General features: G+C 45.0%; 1 protein-coding gene across 2 annotated transcripts in view; it reads left to right on the top strand.

Moving 5' to 3' along the window:
• Positions 1 to 26,905, top strand: part of ACTR3B (ARP3 actin related protein 3 homolog B) — a 125,547-nt gene that overhangs the window by 79,797 nt on the left and 18,845 nt on the right. Inside the window, exons 9-10 of one of the 2 annotated variants that reach the window (XM_023514414.1) lie at positions 1,147 to 1,239; positions 11,379 to 11,501. In XM_023514414.1, the coding sequence (XP_023370182.1) occupies positions 1,147 to 1,239; positions 11,379 to 11,399 (114 nt within the window). In that variant the 3' untranslated portion in view covers positions 11,400 to 11,501. Of the gene's footprint in view, positions 1 to 1,146; positions 1,240 to 11,378; positions 11,502 to 26,905 lie in introns of those variants that run through there. The other variant, XM_003792027.3, reaches the window with a different exon arrangement.

Genomic DNA, 26,905 nt, shown 5'->3' with positions numbered 1-26,905 from the left:
GAAAGTAATTTCAAAGGGGTAGGCAGGGCACTTGCTAATAATACAAGGACCTCTGTACAGCAGTGGGCAGTCTGTAACCTTCCATTTTGTGACTGCCCTCCCTGATTCCCAGGGCTAACCCTGGATGGTTGGTCCTGCTGTGCTCTTTGCTGCAAGTTAGGTAGAGTTCTTGCCCAAGGGCTACTGTTTGTATTGTGTAGGTGGTCTTACGAACCACAGGTTATTTTAACTAATAGTAATAGTAGAATCTCTGTAAGGTGACCACCCAAGGCACTGTAGCAAACTGGTCAACACACAAAGGTGGTTCACATAAGGAAACAGACTGTTGTGCTGGCATATGTCCTGTCTATGAAAATTGAAGGAGGTGGTCAGTGTAGGGAGGGGGTCAGCTATGGAGTTTCTGCTGTATTAGTATTTTTGCATAATAGGTAACATTTTAAGATTTTGTACAATACATTTTATTTGTATCTTTGCATATTTTTCAGCCTAATTCAGTTTATGTTCAGTAGGTGGGTTATTTGTCTTCCTCTAAGACTACTATACTTTAAAGCTGTCCTTGATTTTAAAAATATATTTCAAATGTATTATAATTGAGTTGAATTATTTATACTTAGTAGCTTATTTAACATATGGAATTAAATCTAAGGCTGTTTACTCAATATGATTATCATGTGGATTGTTTCATTTTAAAGCTACCGCCATCAGATAAACCACCTCCCCCATCATCTACAGCAGTTTTAATCCTTTCTTGGACATATTTTTTCTCCACTTACATCCTGGCTGATTTATTTTAATATTCACAAGTTAAATACACGTGGGTATCTCACTGTGCACCCCCAGATTGTGCACGTGCTCCTTCCTTTCTTGTAGTAGCGTGAGTCACAGTGTACAGGATGTGGGCTGGTCTGAGTGCTGTTGGATATCTTCCCTATATTACACTGTGCTTTTCACCTCCTGGGAAATATGTCCTCACCACTCCGCACATGCAGAGTCATGTGGGATTCATTTGATATCTCCTTCATTCCCATGTGAAGTGTTTTAAGTTATAGAAAACTGTGTGTTAAAGTTACTTTTTACAAAGAGTTTTTGTTTTGTTCTATTTGAGAGAAATGTGTAACATCTCTTTTATATTTATATACAATTCAGTTTGCCAACCCAGACTTTATGGAATCCATCTCAGATGTTGTTGATGAAGTAATACAGAATTGTCCCATCGATGTGCGTCGTCCGCTGTATAAGGTATAAGCTGCTTGGGTAAGGTACTTTGATTTCATTACAAAATTAAAGGCCCATCATTCTTAGACTAGGTTATTAAAATCAGTAAGCAGACATTCCTATTTTACTTCTGTGTTAGGGGATTTCTTAAAGTACAATTATAAAGGAATTTTCTAGAACAGGAAATGATCTAAATATTCAGAAATATGGCTAAGTTAACTAGAAGTATTTAAATATTGTAAGTATCTTTTATTCTTATCTGCCAAGCTATCTTTTAATTTGGACAATTTTAGCCATTTGTATTGATAGACAAAACTGATCTATTCCTACCTAGCTTTTTGTTTCTGCAATGCTGATGTGCTGTTGTCCGATAGGAATTAGAGCCTAAAATGGAACAGTCACATAGAATATGCTCATGTAGGGCCAGTGCCCCCAGGGGATCATGCCTGTAATCCCAGCACTGTAGCTCACAGGTTCGACATCAGCCTGAGGTAGAGCGAGACCCCATCTCTCAGAATAGCCAGGCATAATGGTGGGTGCCTGTAGTCCCAGCTACTCGGGAGGCTGAGGCAAGAGAATCGCTTGAGCCCAAGAGCTTGAGGTTGCTGTGAGCTACGATGCCACAGCACTCTACCAAGGGTGACAAAGATTCTGTCTCAAAAAAAAGAACATGATCATATAATTTTAATTTAAAAATTCTTTGATTGTTGGGAATTTTGAAACTTGGAATGAGAAAAATCTGGTTTATGTAACTACTGAATACAAAGAAATGTTTTTGATTTTTTTTTTTGAGACAGAGTCTCAAGCTGTTGCCCTGGATAGAGTGCAGTGGTGTCACAGCTTACAGTAACCTCTAACTCCTGAGCTTAAGCGATTCTTTTGCCTCAGCCTCCCGAGTAGCTGGGACTATAGGTGCCCACACAATGCCTGGCTATTTTTTGTTGCAGTTTGACTGGGCTTGGGCTCAAACCCACCACCCTCGGTACATGGGGCCGGCGCCCTATCCACTGGCCCATAGAGCATAGCCACCTCAAACTCCTGGGCTCAAGCAGTCCTCTTCTGTCACCCTCCTGAGTAGCTGGGACTACAAGTGCCTGCCACAATACCTAGCTATTTTTTTAGAGCAGTCTTGCTTTGGCTGGTCTGGAACTCCTGAGCTCAGGCAATTCACCCTCCTCAGCCTCTCAGAGTGCTGGGATTACAGGTGTGAGCCACCATGCCAGGCCAGAAAACATTTTTATTCCCTTCCCCCCCCCCCAAGCTATCCTCTGTTACATAGTTTTGAGTTGTTAAGAAACAACCTTGAGGCTCTTCCATCTATATTTTACTTGAAATCATTAATCACAGACTTTCAAAAGATCATTTATAAATAGCTGTCATTTATGAATACTTGTGTGTCAGGAACTGGATTTAGCATTTTGCTCACAGTGACCCAGTGCAGTAAGCTACCATTTCTATTCCCATTTCATAGATGAAACTGAGACAGGTTGAGAGGTGGGAGGATAAACAAGGTGGAGCTGCCCCTGCCTTTCTCCCTTGTCAGCAGCCAGCCTTGTACCCTATAGGGCAAGGGGAGGTGCAGACAAGACTTCCCCTGCCACATTCCTAGGACAGAGTCAGAGGAGTCCAGAGCATATTATGGGAAAATTAACCTGAGATCTTAGTGTTAAGTAGCACAGGTTTCTTTGTTCGCTCATGTATGTATCTGTTGTGGTTTAGCAAGGGGTCCTGCCACCGTCTGTGGCTGCTCTTTTTGGCATATATCACTGCATCAGTCCCGGTGGCACGGGAGGAGACAGCTGGTGTGTCACTGTAACTCCTCCTTTGGGCCATCTCTGTTCACATGGTCCAGCCTCACCCCAAGTGTTGGAGGGTGGGAAAGGTGATGAAGTATTTGTTGGGCACCACTGTCTTTGCTACAACCACCAAGAAAGGGACTTCTTCTCAAAGTAAGGGGCTTGATGAATAAGTTGAAATTTACTATTGAAGCCTAACAATGCCTGTTTTTTGTGTGTTAGCTTGCCAGGTAACAGTTACAGTGTTTCCCCTCCTCCATGGTACTGTCTGACCAGAAGTTGGCCAACTTTTTCTGTAAAGGGCCAGATGGTAAATGTTTTTGGCTTTGCAGACCATATGCTCTGTGTTGCATTTGCTCAACTCTGCAAAACAGCCAAAGACAGTAAGTGAATGACTAGGAGAGGGTGGGTTCGTATAAAACTTTATTTACAAAGAAAGGCAGACTGCCTGTTGCAGACATTTGAGTAATTACTTATAAAAGCCCCATTTTAATGCTTTCCAGATCATTCTGTGATGTGATTTGCCAATTACCAAGTCAGTGCTGCCTTTGGGAATAGTCATGGGAGGTAGTGCCGGGTCAGTGCTTCTGCTGACTCAGTTTCCGGAAGTTGTTAGCCCTTTTCCCAGATGGACTCTGGCTGTGTGGCCTGGGAGAAGAGTCCTTCTGGGAGCAGCACCTCAGGGCAGTGAGGTACCGCTGGTATTCCGGCCTCCCCTTTTGGCCTCCTCCTACTCTGAGTGTAGGAGTGAGCTTGTCCAGAAAATACCCTTCTGCCTCCACTGCTGTTAGTAAATGCACTGATATATAGGTGTGTGGGTTAAAAAAATAGCTGTGAAACACTCTTCTGGCTAGAAGATACACTGGACCTGCTTCTGTCAAACACGCAGCCGTCTCTTCTGTAGCCAGCCCGGTGCCCGTCTTCAGGTGTTGCTGCTGTCCTCTCCGCCTGGTTACTGCTCACTCCCTTCTCTGTCAGTGCTGCTGCTTCCTACCTGCTGGGCCTGCCAGGGGCCCGGACACCGCTGTGGTCTTAAAATGTATTCAGTAGACCAGGAAAGAAGTAGAAGACGTGGCCCAGGCCCAGAGAAACTCACGGCTTAACAGGGGAATGATACACCTGGTGAACCCTCATGGATTATAAGGACAGTTAAGAACGTCCACCCTCTCGGAATGAGATGCCAGTCCCTGACCCGGCTACCTGTCTCTAGTTGACAGCCCTATTCTGGCAGCTGCCCTGGCCTTATTAAACAGAGTGGATCCACACAAACCCAGTGGGAAGGAGTTTTGAGCAAGCTCCTTGGTGTCTGAGGACCTCTTGTTTGGCTGCAGTTGTCTGCCATGCCTGTTCCTCAAGGCGCTTATCTAGATCAGTCGAGCTGAGGCATTTTATACTTTCTGGATTCACTATCACGGTCCTCAGTGGATTTATTGAAATGAAGCAAGTAGGAGGCGTTTGCCTTAGGAGGAGCTTCAGAAACATCTGAGACCGGTTGTTGCTGTAAGGTGTTACTCGGGCTGACAGACGTGAAGGGAAAGTGAAGACATGGACAGTGGGAGTGAAAGGGGCTTAGAGTCCACTCCACCAGCTTTCCTGAGGTACAGTCGCCTGGTAGAAGTTCTTTGTATTTAAAGTATAAACATGATGATGTGCTTTATCATATGCATACACTTTGTGACTATCACAATCAAGCTAATGCACACATCTGTCACCTCACAGTTACCTTTTTTTAAAAAACTGTGTGTGGTGAGAATTCTTAGGATCCACTCTCTTAGCAGATTTCCATGATACAGGATCATTGATTGTAGTCAGCAGGTTACACATGAGGACTGCAGGGCTGTTCATCTGCTAACTGCGAGTTTGTGCCCTTTGATCAACATCTCCCTAGTGCCTGGTAATCTATGTTCTGCTTCTATGAGTTTGATAAAAAATGTAGGCTCCTTAAACAACAGTTTTTTTTTTAGGTGAAAGTAGTCATCATCCAAAGCTTTATTTCAGTCTGATTTGTAGATAAGAGGGGTATTTACACACCTCTCTCTCATCAGCCTCCAAGAATGGGGGGATACTGGGGGAACCATCCCTGAGGGAGCAGGTGCTGCCTAGGACAAGCCCCCGCTTTGCTGCCCACGGGTTCACCCAGCCCCTGAGATGCTGGTGTAACTGGGCTTGGGCCAGGTGGAGTCTGGGCACCTGGATTTTTAAGAGCTTCTCAGGTGACTGGTACAGCTAAAGTGAGAACTGCTGTCAGCAACTACTTTGTCTTGTGTTTAGTAACTTGCATGCTTTACTTGAGGGGGAGCCAATTTGAGCTGCTTTGTAATGTAACTGGATGTCTTTCTGTTTCTTTGTTGTGTTCTGGAGGTATTTTGAGTGCCTGCTAGGTACAAGACACTATTGTTGTTAAATTAGAGGATTTAAGTATGTATGGGATATGGTTCTTGTCTTCAAGAGCTTAGAAAAAGCTAAAAATATCAAAATAACTCTAATGGGAACCACTGCAAGCTAAATGTCATTAAAGTGAATCATGCAAATTATGGTAATTGAGAGGGGGGCAGATTGCATTTAATTAGGGGGATCCAGGAAGACTGTGAGAAGCTGTCATTTGAGCTAAGTCTGAGGGCGTGGCCTGGGGAGTGGGAGGGGGCAAGTCAGGAAGGGCTGGGCTGGGCTGGGGTGGGGGTAGAGGCAGCTCAGCCAGAGCCGTATTTGAGAATTTGTTCTGACTGTAGCCTGAGGTATAGAAGGCAGTGGGAGACAAAACTGGGGTTGGGGGCAGAATAAAATATCTTTATACCGGCTTGGTGCCTGTGGCTCAAGCGGCTGAGGCGCCGGCCACATACACCTAAGCTGATGGGTTCGAATCCAGCCTGGGCCCACCAAACAACAATGATGGCTGCAAACAAAAAATAGCCAGGCTCTGTGGTGGGTGCCTGTGGTCCCAGCTACTTGGGAGGCGGAGGCAGGAGAATCGCTTGAGCCCAGGAGTTGGAGGTTGCTGTGAGCTGTGATGCCACAGTACTCTACCAAGGGCGACAGCTTGGTTGGGAGTTGTGAAGATTTTTGTTCACTGTGTTTGTGAAGCAGATATGAGCACATCTTGATATGGTATAGTGACTCATTTTTCTGTACTAGATTAATTGAATTACTTGAATTGAGTATATATATTATAATTATTTAATAGCTCTTTAGTCAGAGAAGTAAAATGCAAGGTAAATGAGTTATACAGGGTGGCCATAAAGTTCGTGTGTAATTTAAAATAGTCTTATTTTAAATTGTCTAAATTACACATGAACTTTATTGCCACCTTGTATGTAGTTTTTATTCTTAATGTTGAAAAAGTTCAAATATCTTTAATTCTTTTGTTTTTGGAGATAGAGTCTCACTTTGTTGCTTTTGGTAGAGTGCCATGACATTTGGTAGAGCGCCGTGGCATCATAGCTGACAGCAACCTCAAACTCCTGGGCTCAGGTGATTCTCCTGCTTCACCCTCCCAAGTAGCTGGGACTACTGGCACCCGCCACAATGCCCAGCTATTTTTAGAGATGGGGTCTTATTCTTAGCTCAGACTGGTCTTGAATTCCTGAGCTCAGGCAGTCCACCCACTTTACCCTACCAGAGTGCTAGGATTACAGGTGTGAGCCACTGCACCTGGCCCAAGTATCTTTAATATTTAAGAGAGAAAATCAGAAAAGATACGTATCATTGGTTTTTTTCATTCGCTTTTAAGTAGGTCTTTTATTCAGGTGAGATCCTGAAGTCTAATATTTGAACAGATAAAAAGATTTCAGCTTTAAAGGAACTGGAAGCAAGATAGGGAGCTGGACTAGGTGACAACGCATGGCTGCGCCCCAGGCTTTCCTACCAGCGGCCCTCCATGAGCTACTAGTGTCTCGATGGAGCCCTCAGCCTGCCCATGAAGCTTGGCTGAGGGCTTCTTGGAGGAGGAGCTTCAGCTCAACACTGAGCTGAGTCAGCTGCAGTTTTCAGAACTGGGGCGCATCATCTACAATCCTGTGGAGTATGTGTGGGGGCCTCATCGCTGCTCTGTGACTCACTACTGCCAGGGCTCCAAGCAAGTGGTCTTCCTGGGGATGAACCCGGGACCTTTAGGCATGGCCCTGATAATACCTGGATTTTCATCTCAGCTTTGATGGACTTGTGAACTTTCTGATGGACAGTTGGTTAGCCTTTGGATTCCTCCTCACAAGTAGGGGATGCCTACCCCTGGGGTAGGTGTGGGGATTAACCAAGATAACACTGGTGAGCGCCTTGCACAGGCCTGGCACATGGCTGCTCATTACATACTCTTCTTGCACTTTTGCCTTTGGTTTGGGGAGTCACTGCACAGCACTACAAGGGAAGCCCCTCTGCACTCTGAAGACTTTGCTAGGGGGAGTTTGGGCTTCCACCTGTGGCCAGGGTGAGGAACAAATTCTTACCCTGCCAGAGATGGGACCATGGACCAGTGGCTATGAAAACACAGCTTGCAATTTTTTTGGTTTAAGCCTTAAAAGCTCCTTAGCAAACAAACAAACAAAAAAGATAGCAGCTTTGGTTTGAGTAGGAAAGTTCCAGAGCTCTGCTTTTCTGATACCTCTCATAACTTTTAATCAATACTTCCTTGAATACATCCCCAAATGGCAAGACTTTGTTACACTGGAAAGAGGAGACTGATGTTAACAACTGGATGTTAACTGGTCAGTAAGGAGAACTTGGACAAGCTTACTTGCAGCACAGGCCCCTGTGTCTCCAGAGGACTGACATGTGTCAGGCTCTGCTGAGCTGAGCGTAGCTGTCTGGACTGGCGTATGAGGCAGGTCCTGGGGTTGGTGCTTTCCCGCATGGTGTTCTGCCATGACGGAAGTGTCTGCCTTGGTGCCACCCCAGCATTTTAAATTTAATTTTAATTGATGCCAGTTTAAATAGCTGTGTGTGGCTAACTACCCAATGGGACAGCTTACATCTGAGCCCTGAAGGCTGTTTTGGTCTCCTGGTCAAAGCAGGGAATACAGCATGGGTAGGGTGAGAGGCAGTGGAAAAGTCTGCTCTCGGGGCCAGGGGTGTAGGACAGTGGAGGTTGTTCGTGAATCTGAAAGTTCAGCATCCCTGGACCTAGTATTTGAATATAGGTTTGGTAAGCTTGGCACCTGCCATGTTGTGGGGCCAGATTACTCAGGGCCTACAGAAGAGAGCCACTGAGTGCTAACCGGGCTTCCAAGGACAGATGGGCATATTCATGGAGGGACCTTACACAGGGTTGGATTTCATCCTGAGGGATATATATATATATATATTTTTTTTTTCCTTTTGGAGACAGAGCCTCACTGTGTCGCCCTCGGTACAGTGTGGTGGTGTCACAGCTCACAGCAACCTCAAACTCTTGGGCTTAAGGGATTCTCTTGCCTCAGCCTCTTAAGTAGCTGGGACTACAGGGGCCCACCACAACGCCAGCTAATACTGAGGATATATTTATGCAGGCATGTGTTGTGACCTTAGATTTTAGAAAAGTGCTTGCGTTGCACCAAGAGACATGGCGTAGAGGTACCCTGGGTGTGTTAGGGCAGTGCTCCCCTTGGGAAGTGTCAGTAGGAGGCAGGTGAAGGAAGTTGAGTGGAGAGAGAGAGGTAAGAGGGGCTCTAGACTGAGCAGGGTGTTCAACATTGGCCCCTGGGCTGCATGCTGACTTTGTGAGGACTTTTTGCATATTTGTGGTGTTGAATATTATGAAAGGTGTGTATGGAACTTTTATTTGCTAATCAGTTGTGTTTGTATATTTAATGTGTGGTGCAAGACAATTCTTCCAATGTGTGGCAGAGAAAAAAGAATGTGGGACATCCGTGCCTAGAGTGTAAGGCTGGAGAAATATATTAGGTTTCTTGCTTATACATCTAGAAGGACGGGGATGTCATTTGCTAAGATAGTAGGTATAAGAGCAAGACAGCCCATCTGAGCAGCTGGGAGGTGAGTCCTAGTGTGGGAGAGAAGTTGACTTCCAAATGTAGGTTGGAAGCTTAGGAAGAAGACCTGGACCACATATAGACATTCAGGGATCATCAGTGTGCAGGCAGAAACAGAAGGGTGGGTAGCAGGTAAGAAGGTTAGAAGCCTTAGGCTGAGCTCACAGGAAGGTCAGTTTCCTAAGGCCGGGAAGAGAAAAGAGACCAGTCATGGTTCTTCAGAGAAACAGAACAGTAGGCTCTTTTTCCATCTCTCTCTGTCTTTCTCTCCGTCTGCGCCTGTAATTATATCTATGTCTGTAAGATTTACTCTAAGGAATTGACTTACTTTCAGGCTGGCAAGCCCAAAATCTGTAGAGCAGGCTGGATGCTCAGGCAGGAACTGACTTTGGGTCTGGAGGCAAAATTCCTCAGGTTTTACTCTTAAAGCCTCAAGTTGATTAGATGAGGCTACCTGTGGACAGAAGGTGACCACCTTTCCTTATGTTAACCACATTTGCAGGAAACCCTGACGGTGACACAGCCTTCATGCTTGGTTGAATCACTGGGTGCTATTTCCTGGCTGGGTCAACACACAGAGTTAACCATCACAGAAGCCAAGAAGGAGTCTAAGAGGGAAGAGAAAGAAAACTCTGGACGCCAGGGGAAGGCAGCTATTATTGGCCTTGTCAGATGACACCTAGAGGTTGAGAAGTGACCATGAGAGTCACCATGAGGAAAGGAGCAGCCTTGTGAGAGGAGCTGGGCAGGGGCCAGATCACAGCATTTGAAGGAAAAAGCTGTGTAGATAATTCCGGTGAGAAGTTTGCCTTAGAGGTTCTGTCCCTATAGTCATGCAGCTGTTTAGAGCCAGTCCTGGAGATTGCTTGGATTCCCTCTAGTACACTGTTAGGTATCACAGAATTTGTATTTTAGATACAGGTTTGGCCAGACTTTGCTGGGATTGCAGTCTCTGGGTTCAGTTTGACAGTAAAAAACTGTACTTCCTAAGGAAGAAAAACCTTTCAAGAAGACTATAGGAAAAATGGGCTTCTGATAGTTGTAACCTTAACCTGTAGTGATCCTGGGCATCTGATCAGGGAGAGGAGAGCAGAAGAAAGAGGGAAAGTCTCTGTGAGCAGGTTTTTTATGCTGCATCTGCAGTCACGCAGGATGGTGGGTAGGTGGCACTGTGTGCTTGTCCAGCTGTATTCATAGTCACTGGCACAGTGTCCCAACACTGCAGGAATGGGAGTTGTTGTTATTTTTTATACCATATTAGATATTCATAAACTGAAATTGCTGTGAATAGAGATTTTATTTTAAATCTTTCTGGTTTTCTGTTTTCAATTTTGGGAGAATAACAGGTTATGTGTGCTTTTTATAATGGAATGGCTGTGACATTCTTTAATCAGCATAAAGACAAGACCTTAACATTTGAAGAGGTAATTTAAAATTCAGACTTTTATTTTATATCATGAAATATACATTTATATAGCAAGATAAAGTACCATTGCTACTGTTGAAGGCTATAGAAAAATCCAGTTAACACAGTGAACCTGGCCAGGTGTGATGCTCAGGCCTGTAATCCTAGCACTTTGGGAGGCCTAGCAGGAGGATCACATGAGGCCAGGAGTTGAAAACCAGCATTGGTAATAAGGAGACCCTGTCTCTACAAAAACAGAAAAACTAGCTGTGCATGGTGGTGTGAGCCTGTAGTCCCAGCTATTTGGGAGGCTGAGGTAGGTGGATCGTTTGAGGTTCTGTGAGCTGGGATAATGACACCGTGATCTCGTCAGGGCAACAGAATGAGACCATTTCATCATCATCCACCCCCACAGCAAAACCTTCTAAAACCACCTCAACAGCAGCACCCCTCCCCACCCCACACAACCCCCCACCCCTAACCATAGTGAGCTTAATAATAGCTCCTTCTTCACACAGTGTGGAAAGTAGGAGGAACAAGGACTCGGCACTGCTGAGCAGGAGGAGAGTGGTCAGAAGACTGCAGAGACACTATAATGATGTAGCAAACTTAGACTCTGCAGATGAGTAACAGTTATTATTTCTAATTTAAAATACATATTCAATTTAGAAAATTTGAAAAGTACCAAAACCTTTTATAAAGAAAGCACAAATTATTCTTCGGTAATCACTGTTTGTCAATATTACTTTGATTGTCTTTCCTTTCTATTTTCATAAAATAAAAATAGGTAGCTGGGGTTATAAGCTTATGGTTGGAACTTCCTTACAGAGATCGTCATATGTAGCTTTGTCAAACAAGACCAGGTTGTTGAGCTTGTCCCGGACTTTGCCTTTGGACCACTTCTTCTTTTTGGCCTTGTCCCTGTATTTGTTCACTGGATCTTTATCTTTCTTGGCTGACCGTCTGGCCTCTTTCTTCTTGTCGTCCTTGGGTGGCATCTTGAAGCTTAAAGAGGAGCTACCCTGACCACTGCCTTGCTCAGATGTTGGACAAAAAGAAAGCACTGCTCACAAACCCACCTGGAAACCCCGGAAACCTCCACCTGCTATGTGAACATCCCTGCACTGGACATCCTCTGGTGAGGAACTTTCCCTCCAGCGAGAGGGCTGGAGGAAGTGGACTGCACGTCTCACACCCCACATTCTGAATGCTGCCTCTGCTCGTTGGACTTGCCCACTAGTTACGAAGCAGTACTGAAGCCCTGTTTTCTGGCACTTAGAAAGGGAAAGCATTTTACCTGGTCCTAACAACTGGCGTTATTAATGACCACATGTGTGGCTCCAAGTAACGCAGGTGCCATAGGTGGTGCACAGCACGGCTGGGAGATTGCACACTATTTATTAGCATTAGGTGTTGAGCATTTAAGTCGTTGAAATTCTTCAAAAACCTTTTTAATGATGTCTGATGCTCCATGCTGTGTCTATTTTATTTTATTTTATTTTGAGACAGAGTCTCACTATGTCACCCTGGGTAGAGTGCCATGGCGTCACAGCTCACAGCAACCTCCAACTCTTGGGCTTAAGTGATCCTCTTGCCTCAGCCTCCCAAGTAGCTGGGATTATAGGCACCTGCCACAACATCCAGCTATTTTTTGTTGTTGTTGTCATTGTTGTTTAGCAGGCTAGGGCCGGTTTCAAACCAGCAGCCCTGGTTTATGTGGCTGGTGCCCTAACACTGAATACAGGCGCTGAGCTGCTATGTCTATTTTAATACCAACTCTTTTTCTATATTTAGATTTTTGATATTTTTCTAGTTAAGGTCGAGACTTATTTCTTTACCAGGACATGTATATTTTTTTCCTGGTGTAATCTGACAAACACAGGAGTCCCTAATTAATGATGCTTTTTAAATTGAAAGATTCTGATCTGAGAATCTGCTGACTGGAGTGAAGCAGATAGTTTCTGGATAAAATGAGTACCTGGCTCAACAGGCCCTTGAATACATTTGGATTTCCAGTTACAGTTTTCAGTGGACTTGTGGGAGGTAATTAATGGTTATTAGGAACATGTCTTTCCAGATTACTGGTAGCGAGAACTATAAACCATGAAGTTTACTAATTGTTCACATTTTGTATGATAAGGAATCATTTTGCTACCTAAATTAAGTGTTTTTAAAATGAATCCCATTGGATTTTGGCTTTTGTTAAAAGTGTTTTCAGACATTTTGTTTTTATGTCTTCATGGTTAAGAGCACAGGCTCCGGAGCCAGCTAAGCCGCTTGTCAGCATCATGCCCATGCCCTGATTCTTTAGCCTCTCAGAGCCTCTACTTCCTCTGGGGCAAGATGGGCATAACAAAGGATTGTGAAATAATGTGCACAAAGGATAAAGCGTAGTGTTTGGTGTGTGGTAAGTGTCATTCAGGCATGTCAGGAGATGCTGAGAGTGTGGGTCCAGACCATGCCAATAAAGTGAATATTGCAGTAAAGCAAGTCACACACAGTTTTTGGCTTCCCAGTACATATAAAAGTTACATTATACTGTAGTTAAGTGTATAACACTAATCATATGTAAAAAACCCAGTGTATATACCTTAAATAAAAAATACATTATTGCTAAAAAATAGAGCACATGCTATTGGGAAATACTTGACACAGGGTTGCCATAAACTTTGAATTTGTTTTTTTTACTTTTGAAAAATACTTATTTGTTTATTTATTTATCTTATTTTATTTTATTTATTTTTTTTTGAGACAGAACCTCAAGCTGTCCCCCTGGGTAGAGTGCTGTGGCATCACAGCTTACAGCATCCTCCAACTCCTGGGCTCAAGCGAGTCTCCTGCCTCTGCCTCCCAAGTAGCTGGGACCACAGGTGCCCGCCACAACGCCTGGCCATTTTTTGGTTGCAGCCATCTTTGTTGTTTGGTGGGCCCGGGCTGGGGATTCGAACCCGCCACCTTAGATGTATGTGGCTGGCGCCTTAGCCGCTTGAGCCACAGGCGCTGAGCCTATCTTATTTTATTTGTGAGGAGCTAGGCGTTTGTTTTGCCCAGGCTGTAGTACTGTGGTATGCTCACAGTGCACTGCAGCCTTGATCTCCTGGGCTCACCTGATCTTACCTTAGCCTCCCAAGTACCTAGGACTATAGGTGCATACCACCATGCCCAGCTAATTTGTGTTATTATTATTTTTTTTTTTGTGGAGACCAGGTCTGGCTGTTACTCAGGCTGGTCTTGAACTCCTAGCCTCAAGCAGTCCTCCCCCTTCAGTCTCCTATAGTCTACAGTTTTGGGATTACAGGGATGAGCCACCACTCATGGTCTCATTTACACATGGGTCACTATGAAAGTATTGAGGTACACAAAAATCAAGAAATGTAAAATCTGCATGGATGAAAACAAATGACGCCCTTCTAGCAATACCGATAAGCTGAGCACGTTGAAGTTTGCATAGGTGAATCAGAAAGGATGATGTTAACTGCATTTCTTGGAAGTGAAATAATGGACCATATCACAACCTGTGTCAAAACTTTCATAGTGACCCACATAAAAACACAATATGAAGTGCAGTGAAGCAAAGTGTAATGAAATGAGGTGTGTCTATACTTACTAAGTAAATAATTGTTATTACTAATATTAAGTGATAAGTATTAAGCAGTCAGTATTATTATTTTTCCTCATACCCTCTCAATCCCGTGGCCTTGCGCATGGGCTCTGTAGTCAGGCGGATCTGCAGCTAACTAGCTGTTTTGCTCTGAGCTAGTTATTTACCTTCTGACCATTGGTACTTTGATTCGAAGGTAGGTAATGATACGACTTCATTACGTGAGGCTTGGGTTGGACAGAGAACATTATAGCATAGTAGCTGGTGCGTGTTGTTACTGCAATTAATACTGATGAGAAATTCAGTGGTGAATAGGCCCTTACACGTTAAAAAGGCCACGTAGGAAGAAGGTGCTTAGTGAGGTAGTATGTGAGCAAACACATGCTTGGATGGGATACACTGGAAATTCGAAATGACACAAGTGTCAATTTAGATTCAGCTTGGAGAAAAGTGACAGTTTTATTTTAGTCCAATGTAGTAGTTGTGTGAAATGCATTTTTCTTATTGAATTGGCCCAGGAGCCAATCCGGACTGCTACCCATTTTAGTACAGTGCATGAGCTAAGAATAACTTACATTTCTAAAAGGTTTGGGGAAGAATCAATCGCATAATATTTCATGACACGTTCATGGATGCTAAATTCACATTTCAGCATCCATAATAAAGTTTTACTTGAAGGCAGTGCCCATAGCTCAGTGGGTAGGGGGCCAGCCACATACACTGGGGCTGGTGGGTTCGAACCTGGCTCAGGCCAGCTAAACAACAATGACAACTACAACAACAAAAGAAAAATAGCCAGGCGTTGTGGCAGGCGCCTGTAGTCCCAGCTATTTGGGAGGCTGAGGCAAGAGAATCACTTAAGCCCAAGAGTCGGAGGTTGCTGTGAGCTGTGACGCCACGGCAACAGCTTGAGACCATGTCTCAAAAAAAAAAAAAAAATGTTGAAGACAGCCCTACTCAATTACTGAAGTCTGCAGGTACTTTTGTGCCATGATAGCAGAGTAGAAGCCTTGAGATAGAATGTAGGGCTCAAGAAGAAGCCTACAGCAGGTTCTCTGGGGAGGAACGCCCACCTGCCTCCTCCCCTTGCCACCTCCACCACTCTGTTCTGTTCCTGCCCTGGCCTGCCAAGGCTTCCATGCAATGCTTGCTCCAGGGCTCTTTCCCCAGATGCCATCAGGCTCCTTCCACGTCCACTCAGCACCTGAGGGGAACTGGATGTCCTTCCTCCTTTCCTGCTTGACTTCTTGACACTGACACTGTATGTTTCCCTCACGCCTTCACTCATCTATTCAGTCTATGCCTCCCTCAAGAGTGTGCCGTCCACGACAGCAGGGACTCTTCTTCTGTTTGGGTCATAGCTGATCCATGACCAGCAGATGGCAGGCCCCTCACAAACACTGCTCAGTGAATAAATGGGTAAATTGATCCTGGAGGGCCAGAGCAGACACCTGCTCACTGTTGCCTCTGTGGCTTCCTCCACCTGGCCATGCCAGGATTCTAAAGACTTCTACCCTGGCTCCTCCATAAACCAACTCCAGCTGAAGGGGGACCATCTCTCCCCTTTATTTTAATAATATATAATCTTTGTATTATAATAAAAAGTTAAAACTCTACAAAATGTACTAATCTTCCAAAAGTCAAATCAAATCTGTTTATTGATTTACAAAATCACAGAACAGAATTTCTCCTTCCCAGTGCTGGGCGTCCTGGACCGTGTGACAACCTGTGTCATGGCCCTAAGCCCTTGCTTCCTTGCCCTGTGGGCACGTGTGACCTGGCTGGTCCCTCCTGCTCCCTGACGTGCCCTCTCCATGAGGCCGAGAGGACACCCCTTGCTGGCTTTGCTGCGTGGCTCTCCTGTGCCCTCTCTCTCTGTGCAGTGGCTCCAGACTCAGCCCTGGCCCTCTCCTCATCCATGTCTGCATCCATTCCCTTGCTGATGTCATCTATTCTGATTAAATATCTCTTATCCTCTGACAACTTCAAAATCTCTCTAGCCCTAACGGCAGTCTTCACGTATCCACTGGGTATGGGCTGGAGCCTTAGATGTCCAAGCTGAACCACTCTGTAAGCTTCTTCCACTCTAGTTATAGCAGCTCCAACCTTTCTGTTAATTATTTAGGCCAAAGACTTTGGACTTGCCTTCCTGACTGCCTTTTCCCCTCATAGTGCCCGTCAACCCTGTTCAAGTGAGTTCCAGCAACTCCATCTGCAGAACACTTCGAGACGCTAACCCTTTTCCATGACCAAGTCCACTGCCGTCCTGGCTCCAGCTGCTCCCATGTCTAGTGTCACTGACACAGCCTCCTTACCAATCTCCTCGCTTCCACCTTGTCTCTCATTAGCAGCAATACTGTTCACATCGTATCATGAAGAACTTCCAGAGCCTTCTAGCTTACCCCGGGTTCAAGCCAGTCCTTCAAGGGGCTCCCTGGCCCTGCACAGTCTGGCCCATAACTTTGCTGAGCCCTGTTCCTCTCCTGTCTGTCTCACTTCCCTCTGCTTCCCCTATCTCTTCCTTGCTGGTTTTTAAATATGCCAAACTGCTGCTTTTGCCCAAAAAACATTTCCAGGTGTGACTTGTCCCCAAGTGATGTTGTCTGGTGAGCACCAGCTGCTGTTTGAGACTGCTCCTCAGCCCTCTTCCCTACTCTGGTTGGCCTTCCTTGCCTTTGGTTTTTCTCCATAGCACTTCTAATGTGCTATGTATTTTACTTATTTATGATTTTGCGTCTCCCATCAGAAATGGGTCTCAAGAGGGCAACTATTCTGATATGTTAAATTCAGTGTTGACCGGCAGTGCCTGGAACATTCCTGGCCTGTGGCCAGTGTCTTCTCTCTGAGAGAGGTCAGGGAAGAAGTGGTTGCCAGGCTCTAGAGGTGGGGACGTACCCGGTAACCTACAGAGTCTTTGAGACCATGGAGGTGTTGAGGTCAGGAGGATGGACACAGGCTGGTGTGGGACTCGAGGGGCCTTAACCCTGTCTGAGTGGCTTTAGATATGAAGGTCAAAAGGTGGACTCAGTAAATAGTTATTAAACTGATAAATAAATGTTGAGTTTAAAATTTTATTTTAAGCAGTTGTGTTGACCTGTGGATAAAGTTGTGGTAGGCTTTATTTTCTCCTTACTTTGGGAATGATGTTAGATAGATAAATAGGGCGTGGAAAGATGATGTGTCTGTGCCCAGCTGAGTCTGCTGAGAACTCTCTGCAGACTGCCAGGGGGAATCTGCATATGAGTCTGCTGCTTCTTCATAAGAAGAGGGCTTCGGTTTTAGAATATTAAACTTTTATTATTTATGACATCTTCCTCTAAAGACTTCTTTACTCTTCCATGTGGAAGTTGATTAAGAATACTCTTAGGCCAAATGTGCATAGTTCTGAGGCTCAGAATCATTAAAGAAAGCATTGTTGCTTTACTCTGAAATGAGATGGGAAGAGTACATTTATTGGTAATTTCACTTATTTTCCTTTCCTTGTTCCTGGTCCCCCCCCCCACTTTGAAGGTGAAAGAAGCCTAGGTGGTAATAAGATAAAGCAAGGGATGCCTGTGAACTGATTCAAACCGTCAGAGAACTCAGAATATTTGGGTTGAAAAATACAAGTTCAGGTAACATTTGAATGCCCAGGAGAGACTAGGAACCCGCTCTGCTTTCCACGCACCACGCTGGCATTGAGGCGGGATGCTGGGAGGGTGGCCAGGCCAGGCACACGCTCTTTGTTCACCCCACTGCTCCTGGGGCATCTCCTGCTCTTAATCTCCTCATCAGGGATCCAGCCGAGCACGTCGCAGGAAGGAAAGGCAGACTCTCAACCATGGCATTTTCTTAGAGAGAATTGGATTGTGTGTTGCAATAATAATACCTGTCACATGGAGAAATGGTTGTAAGAAGCTGGCTGAGGGGCACCTGGAGTAGGGCACTGGCAGGTGGGGCCCTGGGAGGGTGTGAAGCAAGGTCTGGCCTCCTTTTCCTTGTGTGAAGTAATTTTTTTGTTTAAATTAGAAATAACCATTTTATTAACATTTTCATGTAATTGGGGTGAGGTGAGGGTATATTTCTGTAGTTGAGTATTAAGATGAGGAAGTTTTTCCTTGGTTTCAGTTACTGTAACACTTAATTTTGGATTTCCTGTTTGTCATGTGCAATGTAGTTGGGGGTAGTAAGAATTTCGGCATTTATTTTCTGTCAAAGGTAGTTCAAAAGTAGTAATGCTTCATCTAAATCCCACTGGTTTGGATGTAGAGATCTTTATCGTCATAGGCTGTTGTTCTTGCTGTCTTAGGACATTTCTACCTTGCATGGCCCCCAGGCCAGGATCCCGCCCATGCCTTCAGAAGTCGGCTACATTGGTGCTGCCCAGACGGTACTGTGTTGAAGGGGTTGTGTTCTGTCTCGGGAGGGCCTGCCTTGTAGAAAGCTTGCCAGAGGGGGGTCACCAGAGCAATGAGAGGTCTTGAAAACATCTGGTGAGATACAGTTGAAGGACGTAGGTTGACTTGAAAAGGGGAGATGCGGGAGGGAGCATCAGGCTGTCAGGGACATTTGACAGGCATTTAGGTGGGAAGGTGGAGGATAGCAGCACCAGGGCAAAGCCAGGGCCATTAGGCGACAGATTGCAGCTCAGTATAGTAAGAGTTGCCTTGCAAATCTGGCTGACCAGCAAGCTGGGGTGCAGCTTTGGTGTTCTTGGGAGGGGAGCAGTGTGGACTGGTGATGAGAGTACTGTGTGGGCTGCCATCCTGGGTCTTGCTCTTATCTACCACTTGTCTAGTTGTGTGACCTTGGCAAGTGCCTGGATCTCACTCTGCCTCACTGCCCTCCTTGGCAGAGTGGGATGGTGATGGTTCTACTTTGTACCACCGCTGGGAAGATAAAATGCGTCTGTGAGTGGAGGTGCTTACAACAGTGCCAGGCAGACATCAAGCGCTGTTACTGTTCCCATTAAGTGACGTAAGTGATCTTCCAGAAGGGTGTTCTGCATTCCAGGCCAGGCAGCAGATTCTTCAGCACCCACCATGGCCGTTAGCAGACTGACTTCTAGTTCGAGTTCACAGGGATTTTGCATGGCTTCCTTTGCCTGCCCCCTGCTCTCCAGCAGCACTGCCTTTGGGAGCTCGCCTGTCCAGCATTACTTGCACGGTAGCTGCTGTAATGGCAGTAACCGCTTCAGTGCGGCCCCTTCCTCCCTGCCAGTGCACAGGCACTACTGGTTTTATTGCTCAGCACCAGGGTTTCTGGCCCAGGGTTTCTGTTGGCATGGTGACATGTTGGGCCACACACTTCTTTGCGGCAGGGCAGACCTGTGCATTGTGGGATGTTTAGCAGTGTCTCCGGCCTCTACCCACAAAATGCTAGGAGCAGAAGTGCCTTCCCCCCAAAGTCAAAACTATCTCCAGGGGGTGCAGCATGTCCCCTGGGCATGCAGCTGCTCCTGGTTCCAAGCCAGCATGCTAGGGAGAAGCATGAGGTGATGACCACAGTTCAAGCACCACTGAAACAATCAGTTACTGTTTGCGGTTCCCGAATGACTTGTGGTGTCCTGTGCCCTTTGTTTTCCTCCTTTATTCCAGAGAGTAGAGTACACAAAGTGGACTTCTTTCATTCCAAGACATCTGTGGAGGGCGCTCTGCTTGCCCCGCACTGTGAATGTGAGGGAGCAATGAGAAGGCAGGGGGTAGACCCAGCCCAGCCTAGGCCTCTGCGCAGTTGGGGGTGGGGGGTGATGAGGATTAAATGAGAGAACTCCCAAGTGCTGAGTGGCATAGCTGCTGGGGAGTTGGTTACCTTCTTGAATTTATTTGCAAACCCTGTGAGCTGCCTGGCAGAGGCATTTTACAGATAAGGGCATTGAAACTGGGGAGGTGGAAAGTGTTGTTTCTTGGGCTCAGCACCAGTGAGTGGTCTAGGAGGAGTTTGAGCACCTTTGGGCTTTCCCACCTGCTGGGGTAGAGGCTGGGGTCTGACAGGCTTAGAGCGCCTTGCCAGGAAAACAGGATTTTAGGCCAGGATTTCTTCATCTTTTTAAAAGCCTATCTTCTGTTTGTTTTCTTGCTCTTAACTCATCTTCTTGTCAGGCAAAAACTGATTGCACAGAGTCCAGTATTTGCGGTGTATATGAGAACAGCACGTATCATGTGCCTTTTGTGTCCTCCCGCCATACTCGGTCTGGCAGGTCTCCTTGCCCCCTTGCAAACCTCTGCTGTGGGCACTGGGAGAGGGACAGAGTTGCTGCCACGAGTGAGCATGAGGGGTTAGCGGAGGACAGGCATAGGTACAAGGCCATTCAGGTGCAGCCTGAGTGTGAACTGGCAGCTAGGGCCTCATCTGGGGAAGTGCTGGCCACAGCTCTGCTCTGACCAGTTGTCCCTCAGCAGGTGCCATGCAGGGACTGTTCTAATGTGGAGGCTGTAGTTCTCCTGAAAGCGTAAGTCCAGTTCAAGAATTAACTGGTTGAAGCTCTACATGATATGATACAAGTGAGAGTACTTGGAAGCACTCATCTAAAGCCATGTCTAAGCAGAGCTAGCACTGATGTTCTGGTTGGCAGCTTACCTAGTTAACACATAGGAGATGTGACCGACTGTGTCCTGTTACCAGGTCCTGGAGGACAGGGGACATGGGGGTGTGTCTGCTGGTAGCTGCAGTGTTTAAGAAGCCTAGCCAGGTGCAAAACCTGAGACATAGGGCAGTGCCTGTGGCTCAGTGAGTAGGGCATTGGTCCCATATACCAAGGGTGGTGGGTTCAAACCCAGCCCTGACCAAACTGCAACAACAACAACAAATAGCTGGGCATTGTGGCAGGCGCCTGTAGTCCCAGCTCTTCGGGAGGCTGAGGCAAGAGAATTGCCTAAGCCCAGGAGTTGGAGGTTGCTGTGAGCTGTGATGCTACGGCATTCTACTGAGGGCAACAAAGTGAGACTCTGTCTCTAAAAAAAAAAACTGAGATACAGACCTGTTCCCTGGCCTGGGGCCTGGAAACCCTCACCTTTCTCTGGGGGTTTCCTCCAGCTGTGCGTCTGTGTGAAAAAGGGTGTGCATTGGTGGGGACAGATTAGGACAGAGGACAGAAGACTCAGGGTGGACAGTTTGGTAGAAATGACTGAGTTGGGATCAAGGGGTCTCAACCTCTTAAGTACTTAAGGCTCTCTTGATTTTACTGGTTTATGTGAAACTTCTTTTTTTTTTTTTAGGTTAGAATGTTGCCACAGACTACAATGCTGTGGGGTCATAGCTCACAGCAACCTCAGATTCCTGAGCTCAATGAATCTTCTTATCTCAGTCTCCCGAGTAGCTGGCACTATAGGTGCTCATCACTTTGCCTGGCTAGTTTTTCTGTTTTTAGTAGAGATGGGGTCTCATTCTTGCTCAGGCTGGTCTTGAACTCCTGAGCTCAAGTGATCCACCCTCCTCCACCTCCCAGAGTACTAAGATTGTAGGCATGAGCCACTGTACTAATCCTCACATGAGAATTCTGAACACAAAGTAAGGCTTGGCAGTAGGGTGAGAACTGTGGAGTTTGCTTTTAGGAAACAGTGACCTAGGGCCTGTTGTTTCTGTTGTTGATAGCAACAATGGAGGGTTCAAAGTTAAAAATACTAAAATAAATTTGGGTGATGTGGCTGTTATCTTACGTCCTCATTATAGGAACAGCACGTTAAGAGACAGAGTTAGTGACTGCATGCTGTTGGCTAAGTGTGTGCCTTCTTGAGGGCTTTCTTCTTGTCATGCAGGTCTCAGTCCAGCTGTCACCTCTTCAGCGAGGTCTTTACTATCCTCTCAACTCCAAGTGAGCTACCTTCCATTAGCCCTTCCTCTTTTTTTTTTTTTTTTTTTGAGACAGAGTCTCACTTTGTGGCCCTCCGTAGAGTGCCATCACATCATAGCTTGCAGCAACTTCAAACTCTTGGGCTTACAAGATTGTCTGACCTCAGCCTTCCTAGTAGCTGGGACTATAGACACCTGACCCAAAGCCTGGCTATTTTTAGAGGTGGGATCTCGCTCTTGCTCAGGCTGGTCTCAAACCTGTGAATTCAGGCAATCCACCTGCCTTGGCCTCCCAGAGTGCTGGATTACAAGATGAGCCACCATGCCCTATAGCACTTCCTCTTACGCTGCTCTGTGTTTAGAAATTCGTCTTTGAGGTATAGTTTACATACAGTAAAATGAACCTGTTTTGATTATTGCATTTGAAGAGATTTGACAAATTTATAGAACTGTGTAATCACCACCCGGTTAGGGTACAGAATGGATCACCCCCTATAGAAGCTCCCTGCACTCTTTCCAGGCAGCCTCTGCTGCTCAGCTCCAGCTCAGGGAAAGTGTTATCTGCTTCCCGTCACTACAGAGGGGATTGGACTTGCTAGAGTTTCATGTACAGTTGTCCCTTCTTTTCCATAGGGGATGTGTTCCCAGACCCGTAGCACATGCCTGAGCCTGGAGGTAGGAAGGGTTACTTGAGTATAGGCACTGCGATTCTGTGACAGTGGATCTATAACCGGGATGGGTACTAAAGACTAGTGGGTGGGTAGCCTAGGAGGTGTGGGTACTCTGGACAAAGAGGATTCATGTCCTGAGGGGGATGGAGCAGGACAGCATGAGAATTCATCATGCTACTCAGAGCAGCATATAGTTTAAAACTTACAAATTGTTTATTTCTGGAATTTTACATTTAACAATTTTAGACTGCAGTTGAATGTTGGAGACTAAAGCTGCAGAGAGGAAAACACGGCTAAGGGGGGCTGCTGTAAGTGGGATTGTGCAGTCTGTTCTCTTTTCTTCTGGATTCTTTCACTCAGTCATGCTTTTGAGTTGCATGTGTGATTTGTTCCTTTTTATTGTGGAACAGGATTCCAGGGTATGGATATGCCGCAGTTTAACCATTCCCCTGCCAATGGAAATTTGAGTTGTTTCTGTTTTTTGGCTATTACAAAATACCCTGCTGTGAACATTTAGATTTATATCCAAAGTCTGTATGGATCTGTTTTATTTCCCTTGAGTAAATAAGTATCTGGGAGTGCAGTTGCTTTGTCATATGGTTAACTTTATAGAAACTACCAGAGTTTTTCTGAAGTTTTATATCATTTACACTCCTACCAACAATGTACACAAGCTGTGTTTTTATTTTGTTTTGTTTTTTAGACAGAGTCCCACTCTATCACCCTCGGTAGAGTGCTGTGGTGTCATGGCATACAGTAACTTCAGACTGTTGGGCTCAAGTGATCTTCTTGCCTCAGTCTCCCTAGTAGCTGGGACTACAGGTACCTGCTACAACACCCAGCTAGTTTTTTGTTTTTAGTAGAGATAAGGTCTTGCTCTTGCTCAGGCTGGTATTGAACTCTTGAGCTCAAGCAGTCTTCCTACCTTGGCCACTGGGATTACAGGTGTGAGCTACCATTCCCCACCAAGAGTTCTGCTTGTTCATATCTTAACTCAAACTTGGTGTGTGGTGGATTTAATTTGTATGATACTGTTTGGAAATCTTGTTGACTGTTTTTTCCTATACTTACTGGTCATTTTCTTTGTGAAATGTTTGGTTATATTGCCCTTTTTTTATTGATCTGTTTATTTATCAAGTCATAAGAGTTTTTATTGTATTCTGGATACAAGTCCTTTGTCAGATATATATATAGCAAAAATTGCTTTTCTGATCTGTGGCTTATCGTTGTATTTTCTTGTTGGTATCTTTTGAAAAACAGAAATACTTATTTTTTTAAGTCTAATTTATCACTTTTATGGTTCAAGGTTTTTATGACTGAAGAAAATTTTACCTATCCCAAAGTCATGTTTTTTTTTTTTTTGAGACAGAGCCTCAAGCTATTCCCCTGGGTAGAGTGCCGTGGTATCATAGCTCACAGCAACCTCCAACTCCTGGGCTCAAGCGAGTCTCCTGCCTCTGCCTCCCAAGTAGCTGGGACCACAGTGCCCGCCACAATGCCCGGCTATTTTTTGGTTGCAGCCGTCGTTGTTTGGTGGGCCCGGGCTGAGTTCGAACCTGCCACCTTAGGTGTATGTGGCTGGCGCCTTAGCCACTTGAGCCACAGGCGCCGAGCCTAGTCATGAAGTTAAACAAAAATTTTCTTTAGAAATTCTATAGTTTTAGCCCTTACATTGAAATCCATGTTCCATTTTAGTTACTTTGTGTATGTGAAGTGAGGCAGTAAGTAAATGTTCATTTTCCCTGCAGAGATGTCCATTATTGTTATTCCAGCATTATCTGTTAATGCTTCTGTCTCGAGTGGAGTCCTTAGCAGCTTTGTCTAAAATCATTTGACTACATACGCATAGTATTGTTTTCGTGGTTGTGTGAGTGGATTTGTGTGAATTTGCGTATTAGACTGTGGAAGGCAACTCAAGATCTTGCAGTGCTTCTGAAGTATCATCATGAATATTTATTTTTATACCCTAGTGAATTATCTTTTAATTAAAAAATCTATTACAGAGACATGACAAGTAATTGGAAAACTTGACCCTATGCAGGACCCTGGACTTGAGAGAAAAAAATGCTGTAAAGAATATTAATAGATCAAGTGACAAAATTGGAATAGGAAGAGTAGATTGAAGTTTTGTATTAACATAAGTTTATGAAGTTAACAATTGTACTGTGGTAATGTAAGAGAGTATTCCTATTTTTAGTTAAATACACTAAAGGCCATGATGTATTAAATGCCATGATGTATCTAATTCGTTGTCAGATGATTAAAAGGAAAACATGTGTGGGGCAGAATGAATGAATGCAAATGATAAAGCAAACAAAAACATTTTACTCTAAGTGTTTACAAGGCAAACCTGAATATCAAGGCTGTATAACTTTTACTAAGGTTGTATAAATAAAAACATCTTTTTCAAATGTTTAAAAAAATCCATTACGTTAGCTCATTGGCTTACTATTTACCTTTTCCATAAAAGTAGCATTTTAAATGTGTTAAAGTAGCCATCAACAGTGATTTAAAAAATCTAGATTGCTGTATTTATGCTTGTTTACAATATAAAATGGAAATTTACCTAAAAAATAAATGGTCATTCTAGATATAACTTGTCATTTTAAAAAATGTTGTGTGATGTCTTGTATTACAAGTCTAGCTTCCAATGTTATTGTGTAAATTGACCTATTTGAAGTTTTCTTTCTTTCTTTTTTTTTTTTTTTGAGATAGGAGCCTCAAGCTGTCCCCCTCGGTAGAGTGCTGTGGCATCTCAGCTCACAGCAACCTCCAACTCCTGGGCTCAAGCGAATCTCCTGCCTCCGCCTCCCAAGTAGCTGGGACCACAGGCGCCCGCCACAACGCCTGGCTATTTTTTTTGATTGCAGCTGTCACTGTTGTTTGTTGGGCCTGGGTTAGATTTGAACCTGCCACCTTGGGTTTACGTGTCTGGCGCCTTAGCCACTTGAGCCATAGGCGCCGAGCCTATTTGAAGTTTTCTAATGATAAATTTTATTTCCTCAATGTCTTTTTAAATATCTAGTTTGGTAGATACCAATGGCTTAAAATTATACAGATTATAGAATCCTATACACAAGAACTACATGTGTCTTAGCCAAGAAGATGGAATCACTGTTAAGTTTAGGGATCACTTGAGGATTTCATGTGAACCCAGTTGTATTTCAATTCCTACTTCATATTTGGTCTATTTTCTGCCAAAACAAAGTCAATAGAAACAAGTCTGTAATGCTGCCAGATATATGTCACCACCCATTGGGCCCCCATGGCCCTAGTCTCGATCACCGCAGGAAGGAACCAGGCATAATGGGGATTAGAAGTGCACCTTGAGGGAGGCGGGCTAGCCCTTCTTTGCAGAGTAGCCCCGAGCAACCTCCGCACTAGCCTTTTATTGAGACAGAACAATATAGGTGAGGGGAGTAATTAACAGTGACAATCCACGGGCTCTTTCTCTATAAGGAGCTCCTGCAGGCAGATTGCCTGAGAGTCCAACCCCTAGCTCATCTTGCTCAGAGGTCATTTGGTTCTTGGCGTCCTCTACAGGTATAGACGGTCTATTTTTAGAACAGAAATCTGAAGGGAATTAGGGGAAATTAGTATAAGTAGTAAGTTTTCATAAAGTGGTGCTTAGCTGACTTGGTCAATAAGAGTTGTTTTGTCCACTTGGCTGTGGTCAGTGAGACCATCTTGTCCACTTACCACGATGGGTGAGACCATCTTGTCCACCTACCTTAGTGAGACCATCTTGTCCACCAACCATGGTGAGAGAGACCATCTTGTCCACCAATCATGGTGAGTAAGACCATCTTGTCCACCTACCATAGTGAGTGAGAGTATCTTATCCACCAGCTGTGGTCAGTGAGACCATCTTGTCCACCTACCATAGTGAGTGAAACCATCTTATTCACCTCCCATGGTGAGTGAGACCATCTTGTCCACCAACCATGGTCAATGAGACCATATTGTCCACTAACCATAGTGAGTAAGACCATCTTGTTCACCTACCACTGCCAGTGAGACCATCTTGTCCACCAACCATGGTCAGTGAGACCATCTTGTCTACCAACCGTGGTGAATGAGACCATCTTATCCCCCTGCCACTGTCAGTGAGACCATCTTGTACACCAACGATGGTGAGACCATCTGTCAGTGAGATCATCCTGTCCACCTACCATGGTCAGTGAGACCATCCTGTCCACTTACCATGATCAGTGAGACCATCTTGTCCACCTACCACAGTCAGTGAGACCATCTTGTCCACCTACCATGGTGAGAGAGACCATCTTTCTACCACCATGGTGAGTGAGACCATCTTATCCACCTGTCACTGTCAGTGAGACCATCTTATCCACCTACCCCTATCAGTGAGACCATCTTATCTACCGACCCCTATCAGTGAGACCATCTTATCCACTTACCGCTATCAGTGAGACCATCTTGTTCACCTACCATGGTGAGAGAGACCATCTTTCTTTTTTTTTTTTTTTTTT

Source organism: Otolemur garnettii, unplaced genomic scaffold, assembly GCF_000181295.1.
Source record: "Otolemur garnettii isolate 467f Iridium unplaced genomic scaffold, OtoGar3 scaffold00053, whole genome shotgun sequence".
NCBI classification, from domain to species: domain Eukaryota; kingdom Metazoa; phylum Chordata; class Mammalia; order Primates; family Galagidae; genus Otolemur; species Otolemur garnettii.
The sequence above is the reverse complement of the archived record's forward strand: the minus strand, read 5'-3'. Positions and strand labels throughout refer to the sequence as shown.